This window comes from Eumetopias jubatus, unplaced genomic scaffold (assembly GCF_037043125.1).
Source record: "Eumetopias jubatus isolate StellerSeaLion01/CBP00866 unplaced genomic scaffold, mEumJub1_p1.0 scaffold_15, whole genome shotgun sequence".
In the NCBI taxonomy this organism is placed as follows: domain Eukaryota; kingdom Metazoa; phylum Chordata; class Mammalia; order Carnivora; family Otariidae; genus Eumetopias; species Eumetopias jubatus.
The window spans coordinates 83,096,982-83,108,541 of NW_028274821.1; the positions used below are offsets into that span (position 1 = coordinate 83,096,982).

At 42.7% G+C, this 11,560-nt stretch overlaps 1 protein-coding gene across 1 annotated transcript; it reads left to right on the forward strand.

Annotated features, from left to right (window-relative positions):
* The first annotated feature begins 3,977 nt into the window (after positions 1-3,977).
* Positions 3,978-9,271, forward strand: LOC114212910 (olfactory receptor 1G1-like). The gene is made up of 2 exons (XM_028107930.2): positions 3,978-4,100; positions 8,345-9,271. Exons 1-2 carry the CDS (start codon positions 3,978-3,980, stop codon positions 9,269-9,271), a joined length of 1,050 nt encoding a protein of 349 aa, XP_027963731.2.
* The last annotated feature ends 2,289 nt before the right edge of the window (positions 9,272-11,560 follow it).

Sequence of the window (11,560 nt, forward strand, 5' to 3'; positions counted from 1 at the left end):
CTCAACATGGAAGAAGAAGTGACCAGCAATGGCCAGCAATCCCTACAGGGTGACTTGATTAGTGGGTATAAGCGTCCAAGCAGATTCAAACCACAAAGTGGGAATCTCCAAAAGAACATCAGACAGAACTCGGGTTCTGGGATGAAGGCAGGTATCAGCTCAGTCTATGACTAACAGGTCCCCCTCACCTATAAGCAATGCTCACAAGAGATGGAAGGGTCAAGTGCTCCGAGTTTCAGGGACCATTTCCAAGCCCAGCTTTGGAAGCAATTCACTGAGAGGGGCTAACCTACACACAGAGAAGGCTGAACCAAGAAAACACATTCTTTGCTGGGACTGAGAGAACAAGAAGAATTCTAGGGGAAAAACTGGGCACAGAGAGTTCAGAGGACTGGCCCCAAAATACACTACAGGGATCAGATCTTAGATTGTGACAAAGAGTGATTATTAGTTATGGACAAGTCCTTGATTCTTTGGTTTTTAAACTCTGGGTTATTTCATTTGTCTCAACTGCAGAATAATACATGCTCATTATAGTAAATTTGTAAAACCTAGACAAATAGTAAAAAGGAAAACACGTACTATCCCTTCTTATAAAGAAAATTATTGATAATACTTTACAGTATTTCCCACTTAGCTTTTTCTAATGACTTTTTGTCTTATTATGTCAAGAAAATACTGCTGGTACAATTATATATACTTTTTTTGCTTAATCTTATAACATGAGTTGTCTCCATATTATTACCTCTTCCTGAACATTTGGCTCTCTGAGATTACGTCACAAAAAACTTCCATGATGTATATGGCGTTTCACCATGGTTGGATGATTAGGGGGTTCTGAAGCTTTCACTGTTACAAATAATGATGCAGTCAGAAAGGATGAACACCCAACTTTTACATCAGCATGGATGGGACTGGAGGAGATTACACGCAGTGAAAGAAGTCAAGCAGAGAAAGTCAATGATCATATGGTTTCACTTATTTGTGGAACATAAGGAATAGCAGGGAGGACATCAGGAGAAGGAAGGGGAAAGTGAAGGGGGGGAAATCAGAGGGGGAGACCAACCATGAGAGACGATGGACTCCGAGAAACAAACTGAGGGTTTCAGAGGGGAGGGGGGTGGGGGGATGGGTTAGCCCAGTGATGGGTATTAAGACGGGCACGTCACGTACTGCACGGCGCACTGGGTGTTATACAAAAACAGTGAACCGTGGATCACTACATCAAAAACTAATGATGTATTGTATGGTGACTAACACAATAAAGTAAAATTAAAAAAACGATGCAAATAAATTTGCAAATGCAAATGCAAAAAAAGAAATGATTTTCATATATTCATAGTCTGTTACATTTAATATTTTCAAAAGTAGAATATCGAAGTAGTACCTTTTTAGGGCCCTTTAACCATTCTGCCAAGATGCTCAAATGATTTAGAGTGCCCATTAGACTACATCCTCTCCATATTTTGATGTTCACATTTTCCCCTTAATTATAACTGATATGATAGCCAAAATGGTATCTCTTTGACTTAGTTTTAATTTCTTTGATTCTTGGTGAAGGAACTGTTTACCTGAGTCTGTTAACTATTTTTTTCATTTCATTCTTTTTTAAGTTTTTTCTTTTTTTGTTATTATAATTCCAGTGTAATTAACATACAGTGCTATATCATTTTTAAATTGAAGTGTGGTTGACAAATAGTATGTAGTATAATAATATTAGTTTCAGATGTATGGCATAGTAATTGGACAACCATATACACCACAAAATGCTCCCCACAATAAATTCATATTTGAGAGTTGGGAAACTCAGCTAGCAATAATCTTAGGAGGAAAAGAAATCATAATGGCTATTAGAAAATACTGTTATCTGAATGAAAACCAATTATGAAAAATTATTTACAAGAAATTCTTCACAGAAAAATTAGTTATAAGCAAATGTTAGAAAAGCAAAGGCTATAAAATACTAAGCCTAGAATCCATCCGAAAAAGAATATCAATCCAAGCAAGAAAACAGATGAGAACAAAATATGATAAAATAGAATAAAACATACAACAGAGAAGACCTACAAAGCTAAAAGATATTTTGAAAAGATAACTTACATTCCTCTGATGAAAATGGTTATATGGGGAAAAGACCAATCATCAATAAGAAGAAAGAAAAGAGTGACATTACCTCTGATATTCAAACAAAGAGGTTATTATGAACAATGTTATATACATTTTAAAATTTAGATTAAATAGACAAACTTCTAGGAAAACATAATTCATCAAAGCTAATATAGTAAGAAAAAGAAAACCTAAATAAATCTATAACCACTGGGAAAGCTTCATTAGCAGCCCTTCCTTAAAGAAATATTCAGGCCCAAATGGCTGCAAGAGTGACTTTCTATACACAATTCAAGAAGGAAAACTTTTCAGGCTTGCAAACCCTTTCAAAAAAAAATAGAGAATGAAGGAACACTCACCCAATTCCCTTTATGAGATTAACACAAACTTCATACCAAAAGCTGACAAGAACATTGCAAACAATTACAATAAGAAGTTGATCTCCATGAAGATTAATACATCAAAGAAATTTATAAAATAAACGCACCAATTCAAAGTAAAATATTAGCAATACAATCACAACAATGCAGAAGAAAATAAGACGCATCATTTCCCAGTTGAGTTTTCCCAGGAAGGAAAGGTGGATTTCAAATTCAAAACTCAACCAAAGTAAGTCACCATATTTATACAGCAAAGGACAAAAATCATCTGATGCAAGAAAAACATCTCAACAGATGGAAGAAAAAACAGGTCATAAACTTCAACATCCACTCACTGGAAAGTCCTCTTGGCAAAATGGGGATGGAAGAAAACTTTCTTAATCTGAAAAAGTTGCCTTTTCTTTTAAACAGACAGCATATATAATACATAGGGTTATACATTTAAATCTCTGCTATCTAAACAGGGAACAAGACAGAATACCAGCTCTCACCACAGCTCTCCCACACTCTCCCTGAGGTGTCTTCAGGGCAGTCAGAGGAGAGAAAAGAAAGGAAGGATGTAAATTCTCTACAGGAAGAAAGGCTGCATTTTGTTTACAGATAACATTTCCATACAACTGCAATTCAAAAGAGTCTATGTAGGAACCATTGGAATAATTAGTCATCATCCTGCAAAAACAAATACAAAATAAACACACACACACCCACTTCCTTACATAAAAGAAAAATAATTCCAGGTGCACTGAAGAACTGATTGGGACAAGCAAAATTATAAAGTTTTTACAGAAGAATGCTGGAAAATATCTTCCTGAACTCACGAAAGAAAGGACCTCTTCAACCAGACACAAATAAAGCACTCGGAAAAAAAAAACTGATGTATTCAATCGGTTAAAATAAAAATACTGATGTCGCAAACAGCTCTATAAACAGTGAAATGACAAACTGGAGAGAGAGGAAATGTTTATCATGTACATAAATCCACAAAGAACTAGGATCTAGAATGAATAGTTCTACAGAGTTCTATAAATAAATCAGAATATTTAACTGATACAGATAACCAAATGGAAAAATGAAAAAAAAAAATTGAAACAAGCAGTTTCAAAATAAGGAAATAAAAATACTAATGAGCGGCACCGGGGTGGCTCGCTCAAGCCTCCCACTCTTGATTTCCCCTCAAGTCAGGATCCCCGGCTGGTGAGAGCAAGCCCTGGGTCAGGCTCCATCCACAAGCCTGAGTCAGCTTCTCTCCTCCCTCTCCCCCTAGTCCTCCCTCTGCTCCCTTCTCTCTTGCTCTTTCACTCTCTCTCTCTTTCTCTCTCTCTCTAAATAAATAAATCTTTTCTTAAGTGCTAAGGAGTATTTATAAGGAACTCAGTCTCATAATTAATCACTGAAATATAAAAATCAAACCATCAGGAGAGGACCCCCAAACCACACACACAGCAACATGACCCCAGTAGAAAAGGCTGAAACCACCACGAGTCATCCAGGATGTGCAACGAGTACTCTCACACATTGCTGGTACAAGTGCAATTTGGGACAATCTCCTTGGAGGTCAGTTTCACAATGTGTACTAAACTGAAGGACATGGACATCTCTGAACCCAGCGTATGGGTATGTACACAAGAGAAAGGAATGCACGTGTGCACCAAGACTCAGGTGCCAGAATGATCACCCCAGTATTATTCCTAATAGCCAAAGAGCCAGCAATGCCTTCCACACTAGACTGCATGAGTAATATGTGGTGTTGTCCTACAATGAAGCAACTCACAGCAATGGTAATGGACACACTGCCACCATACACACCTATCTAGATGAAGCTCGCATAAGTAAAAATAGCAAACAAAAGGAGCCAGAGAAAAGAATACACAGTGGATGAGCGCATTCACTTGAAGTTCAGAAACAGGCAAAGCTAAAAGAAACTGTTAAAAGAAGATAGGGATTATTTTACTTCCAGAAGGAGAGAAAAGTCATGATTAGCAGGACACGCAAAACAAGCTTCAGACGTGCTGGCCATGTTTGACTTCTAAATCTGGGAAGTCATACAGAGGTGATTGGTTTCTAATATTTCCTTGAGGGGGAGTGTTGTGTTTTGCACAGTTTTCTGTATGTCTTACCCTGCAAGGATTAATTTTTAAAAATACACACCGTGATTACTACTACATAGGCACCAGGATATCTATCTACATCTCTATCATACAAAAATCTCTCATGAGAGAAGGATTTTCTGTACGTTATCAGTGAACTCATTGAACAGCAAACCATGATCTGAATTTGCACAAGGGTATTGAGCAATGTGCCTTTGTAGGTACTCAGTGTGAATACACATTCCTTCTGTTGTAGAAATAGTGTGTGTTTGTGTCCTCAGGACCTTCCGAGAGAATCACAGACAACATACATACACAGTAATACCAAACCCAAAATGTCCGAAATCAGAACTTTGGGAGGCTATAGGGGTACATAAGGAGGGGTTGTGACCTGTATGAGACAATACTAAACATGAACACCCTTCAGTTACATGCATCCACCCACATGACTAAGTGTGAAAGAAAAATGCTGAACAATACAAGCAATTCACAGAAGAATAGAAAAAGCATAATTCCGTTCACATAAAGGACAAAAAACTCAGGCACATTCAGAGTAAACCATACAGTGTATCATCTATGCATGTGGGTTATCAAACTGAACACTGATACGGAGGGCAGGGAGCGAGCAAGGAAAGAGGCAGGCCACTCCCATTGGTAGGCAGCAGTGTTAATAAGCAAGGGAACTCACCCACAGGGCATGTCTTGTCTTGGGCACCCCAGGACAAGTAGAAAGGCACACCCGCCCATCAGAATCATAGAAGTTTAGATACAGAGAGGCCTCATAGGGGTTCAGTCACTTTGTCTTCCAGAGGGTCTCAAAGGCACATTGCTCAATCAGGGCTGCGTGCTTGAAAATGGCTCCCACTGTGGGAACAGTGGGCAGAGCTACATTCTGAGGACAGGGGACGGGGTGGGGAGCCTCCCATTGCCTGGGGCCAATTCATGAATCAACGGGTGGTCACATCTTCTCCAGGACCTCCCCAACCGTGCATATGTGGCAAAACTACAAAGAACAGCAAGAAATGATACACAATGTTCATAACAGTGATTTCCTCAAAAAGGGGGAGGAAAGGATATGATTGAAGACAGGTCCACACAGGGCTTCTACAGGATTCAACTATTTAAGCTGAGCGCTGGGAGAAGGGGCATTCATTGTATTATCATTCCTTCAACAGCAAATGTATGTTTTATAAACTTTTTTGTATGTAAGACACAATTACAACAAAAAATAAATTCAGAGATTGGGGCGCCTGGGTGGCATCTGCAGTGGGGGGTCCAACTGTTGGATTTGGTTCTGGTCCTGATCTCAGGGTTATGAGATCCAGAATGGGACTCAGTGCTTAGCATAGAGTTAGCTTGGGATTCTTTCTCCCTCTCCCTCTGTCCCTCCCACGCATGCTCTCTCCCACTAAAAATGAATAAATAAATCTTTAAAAAGAAATTCAGAGATTACACCCCGAGCGCTATACAGAGTCTACATTTGGTTCATATCTCTGGTCACTGGGGTCATAGAAAATAGGACTATTCCCTCTATTACATGACATTTGAATTGTTGGTCATATTCTTGATCTATAATTTTTTGAAGATTTTATTTATTCATTTATTTGAGAGAGACCACGAGTGGGTGGATGAGCAGAGGAAGAGGGTCAAGCAAACTCTGTGCCAAGCACAGACCCCAATAACGGGCCGATCTCAGAACCCCAAGATCATGACCTGGGCCAAAATCAAGAGTCAGACACTCACTCGGCCACCTGAGCCAGCCGGGCACCCCTGCTCCTGACCTGTTTTATCTTTGATTTTTTTTCCCTTTATTCTAGGATTGACTGTATTTCATCCATGGGGATTGGGTTCTAATTAGAAAGGGTGACTCTATGATAGAGACAGGCCCTGTTCAGGATCAGGCCAGGAAGACGCATCCAAGCAGCACCTCACCCTGGGGAAAACCAGGAGTCCCCGCATGGACCCAGCCCTGGTCATCTGAATGGTATTATCACTGACACTTCTGGGACTCAGGGGCCCTGATGCAGAGGGGCCAGCTGGGAGGTTGGACAATTGCCCCATCTGGGCTCTAACTAGGAGATTTGGGAACAGGTCCCAGGAGACACTGCCTGTGAAAAGTCAGCAGCGCCTGTGCCTGAGATATCACCAAAGACCTGAGTCTTTAGTCTGTGCTGCTCCTACAGACAGACAGGGAAGGGCTCTGTGACTCTAGCCATGTCTTCTCTAGCAAACCCAATCTCCTTCCTGGAAGTGTCAGAGACTGAGGCTGGCCAACTTGTTCAGGTAAGAACTGAGGCATATGGATGGGGAGAGAGCAGTCTACCTTAACCCCTTATAAGAATACTTGCATGCACGTGCACGCGCGTGCGCGCACACACACACACACACACACACACACACACACAGAGCAACTGACCTTTTCCTTTTGCTTTTTCCCTTTCTATCCTACATCCCCATCTGCCAATCAATTTCTGGCTCTTCAGATCACTAGGAGGGCCACCTACCTCTGGGGTTCTTCATGTGCCTGACAGTCTAAGCTGAAGGCGTTGAAGAGAATGGGCTTCAGACCCCCCTTCCCCCAGCCCCACCTGTGTCCTGACTAAGCACACCTCCCTCTCAGTTCACTCAGGCAGGTGTGGTTCCAGAATCTCTCTCAGCGACCACACCAAGTCAGTACTAGTAACTGACTCCTCTACATCCAGTTAGAGTTTACCAAACTTGTCCATACCCTCCCTTCTTCTAAAAACTTGAGCCAGCAAATAACTATTCCAGATAGTCTCACGGATTCCCATTCTTCCATTAATAACCAGGGGCTGGGGGGCCCTGATGATTCTGTGATTTGACCAAGTTTATGCCAAAACACCAAAGGCTCTGACATTGACAGCTCTGAGTAGAGACATAACCCTGCAGAGACAGTGCTGCTGACAGTGAAGATGGTGGTGGTGGCTTCTGTTGTTCACACCTCACAACTGACAAGCCCAACCTGCAGGCACAGACTGGAATACCACAACCACCAAGCACCATCACTTGATTAAAAACAGCAAGAACATGGGGAGCCTGGGGGGCTCAGTCGTTAAGTGTCTGCCTCCGGCTCAGGTCATGATCCCAGGGTCCTGGGATCGAGTCCTGCATCGGGCTCCCTGCTCCGCGGGAGGCCTGCTTCTCCCTCTCCCACTCCCCCTGCTTGTGTTCCCTCTCTCACGGTCTCTCTCTGTGAAATAAATAAAATGAAAAAAAAAATGGCAATAACAATACTAGACCGGATTTATTGAGCACTTACTGGGTGCCAGCCTTGGTCTAAATATTATACAGTCATTTTTTAACCCAATGTAATCTTCATAACCACTGGATTCAGTAAACTCAGATAGTATTCCATTTGAAAAGACGTTGACGCTAAAGCCAAAAAATGTTCAGCAACTTTCCAAATTCACATCAAGATTAAGAGTGGGAATGCTTGGAGGCTCAGTCTTTAGAAGAGAACTAAATTTGAAGAAGTCCTTTCAGGTGAATCCCAGTTCAGTGTCACTCAGACAATCCATGCCAAAACCTTGCTCCATGACAGGAGTCTAGAACCCAAACTACAGCTCACCCTGACGCCTCATTATCACAGTCCACAGCCCTCCTGTTTACAAACCCACATTTTCAACTGCTAGTGAATCTCAGTGACTTTTTCAAGGAATAGAGAAAAACAGACCAAAGCCCTTGCAGTCTCTACTATTCAGAGCCTACCTTTACTTAAGCAAAATTCTCCTCCAATTTCTCTACTTTAAGACAATCAGAAACCACACCAGCAGCGCTGACTTCCTGCTCCTGGGCTTCTCTGAACACCCAGAGCAGCCGCCCCTCCTGTTTGGGCTCTTCCTGGGCATGTACCTGGTGACCGTGTTGGGGAACCTGCTCATCATCCTGGCCATAGTTGCTGACCAGCACCTCCACACCCCCATGTACTTCTTCCTGGCCAACCTGTCCCTCATCGATACCTGCTTCTCCTGCACCATTGTCCCCAAGGTGCTGGTGAACATCCTCACACAACACCACACCATCTCTCACACTGGGTGCCTCGTGCAGATGTACTTCTTCATGGCACTGGCCCTGCTGGACGACTTCCTGCTGGCCGTGATGGCATACGACCGCTACGTGGCCATCTGTCTTCCTCTCCACTACACCACGATCATGTGTCCCCAGCGCTGCCTGCTGCTGGTCGCCGCGTCCTGGCTCTGCGCCCACCTCCTGGCCTTCTCCCTCACCCTCCTCATGTCTCAGTTCTCCTTCTGTGCCTCCCATTCCATCCCACACTTTTTCTGTGACCTTCTCCCTCTCCTCAAACTTGCCTGCTCAGACACCCAGATCTTTCAGGTCACGGTGTTTGCTGAAGCAGCCCTCTCGGGTGTGGTCCCTCTCGCCTGTGTCCTGGTCTCTTATGCCCACATCATGCACACCATCCTCAAGGTCCCCTCGGCTGGGGGGAAGCACAAAGTCTTCTCGACCTGTGGCTCTCACCTGACAGTGGTCACTCTCTTCTATGGGACACTTTTTCTGGTGTATTTCCAGCCCTCATCCTCCTACTCAGCAGACACTGGAATGGTGGCATCTGTGGTATACACGATGGTCACCCCCATGCTGAACCCCTTCATCTACAGCCTGAGGAACAGGGACATAAAGGGGGCTCTGTGGAGGCTCTCAGGCTGGAGAAGATGATCCCCCCCCCCATGAAGAGTCCTTCCCCAGAGTAGAAGACAAGGCTTTTTGAAATACCTTCCTCGTTGGAATTCCCTATTACAATTTTGAAAAGCTCAAGGTTACCGCAGGATTAATGCTTAGCATCACAAGCAGGTTTAAGAAATAAAGGGTGCCTGACCTGGCAGGCCTGGAATAAAACCAACTGGCCAAGGACAGCACTGCAGCGTGGAAAGAAGGAGTGGCCAAAAATCCCTACAGGATTTCACAGCAAAAATGGCACCAAAGTTCAACAGGCAAAAAAGACTTTATTCAAGACTCCTGAAATAGGAGATCTGAGCTCAAGTCTGCTGAGATAAATGCTAAGAGGACTCTTTTTTTATTATTATTATTTACTTGTTTATTTGAGAGAGAGAGAGAGAGAGAGCGTGTGCAAACAAGTGAAGGAAGGGCACAGGACCGAGAATCTCAAGCAGACTCCCCGCTGAGCATGGAGCCAAAGCACAGGGCTGGATCTCAGAACCCTGAGATCATGACCTAAGCCAAAACCAAGAGTCAGACACTTAAACAACTGAGCCATTTAGGTGCCCCCGGTAAGAGGATTCTTAAGTGCTGGGGTGAGTGGTGAGTGAAAAAACACAGGCCATCTGTGTTCCTTAATTGTATTTACCCAAAGGAAAAATAAACTTCTCACCTATGATAGGAGGTAGTTTTGTAACTTGAAACAAGCATCGTCCACAGGAGTGAGACTTCCACAGTCAAAGAAAGAAAGGGAGATGGGGGTCTTCCTTCCTTGTTCATTGCATTTCATAGGCAATACTCCCATCTGTTGAGTTGGGATGTTCCTGCGTTGTGAAACCGGCAAGAGGCTTTTTAAAAGATTTACATCTCAAAGAAGCAGAGAAAGAATTTATAATTGTAAGTTTTCTAAAGTAAATATTCTAAGAAAATGAGGTCAAAAGCCTAAAGTCAGGAAGAAGCTTGTCAAAAATTTCATCAACCTGAAGAAAAGGTAAAGGCCATCATGGTTGTGACTTAATTAGTAGGTATAGGGTGTGCAAGCCGATTCAAACCGGAGAGTGGGAATCAACAAAAGAATGACATTAGATAGAATTCAGGTTCTAGGAGGAAGCCCAGTTAGTAGGTCTATAACAAACACATCCCCACTCAACTATAAAAAATGCTCACAAGAGTTGGAAGGGTCAAATGCTCTGAGTTTCAGGGACCATTTCCAAGCCCATCTTTGCAGCAATTCATTGATAGGGACTAACGTACCCACAGAGAAAGCTGAACCAAGAAGACATGCTATTTGCCGGAACTAAGGGAACAAGAGTATTTCTGGAAGAAGCTATGTACATATAGATCACAGGACTGGCCCGAAATCACACAACAGGGATTGGATCTAAGACTCTGTCAGTGAGTGGTTATTAGTTAATGGGACAAGTCCTTGATTCTTTGGGTTTTAATCTCGAGTTTATTTTGTTTGCCTCCAAGCAAAATAATATTTTTTGCAGTAATCATTATAATAAGAATATAAAACTTAAGAAGTAGGAAAAAGGATGACATCACCCACCCTCCCTCCATTTAAAGACAGTCAAAGTTGGGGCTCAGTCAGTTGAGTGACTGACTCTTGGCTTTGGCTCAGGTCATGATCTCTGAGTCATGGGATTAGGTCCCACACTCAGCAGGGAGTCTACTTGAAGATTCTCTCCCTTTGCCCTCCCCCCGCCCCGCACTCTCTCTCTCAAATGAATAAATCTTTAAAAAAAATAAATAAAGACAATCAATGTTAATATTGTACATCATTACTTTCTGTCTTTTGCAAAATGCCCTCATTTCTGCTTTCATGAGGAAATGCTCTAGACACAATTACATATTCTTTTTACTTTGTCTGTAACAGGAGTTGCCTCCCTTTGACTTCTGTATATCTTTCTTTTTTGTGTAGTAATATTGGAGGGGACATTGTGCAATACGATTGCTCTTTTCCTGAGAAAAACTCTGAGGATGGGAATCTTATTTTGGCAGGAAAGTAAAGCATCATAAAAAACAGACGTGGTGTAAGTGGGAGAGAAATTGAGGGGAAAGCCGGGCAGAGCAGAACAGGATCTGGTCTTCCTCCATGAGAGTCCCGGCAGCCCTAGAAGAAGGGAGCACACGTAGATGTGTTTCCCTGGGAGAGAAGGTGCTGCTCACGGGACAATGGTACTTGTGACAGCTGGAGCAGGGGACAGGCAGCAACAAGTGCCCCTTATGAGAATCAATCAGTATCCGTAGAGCATCTTCTTGTCCATTAAAAATTTTATCTTTGTC

Bases quoted from the DNA above. Each gene is read 5' to 3' on its own strand.
- LOC114212910 (XM_028107930.2), top strand. From the start codon at position 3,978: ATGTGCAACGAGTACTCTCACACATTGCTGGTACAAGTGCAATTTGGG. The intron at 4,101-8,344 runs GTATGTACACAA...CTCTACTTTAAG, and splicing joins TCTCTGAACCCAGCGTATGG to ACAATCAGAAACCACACCAG.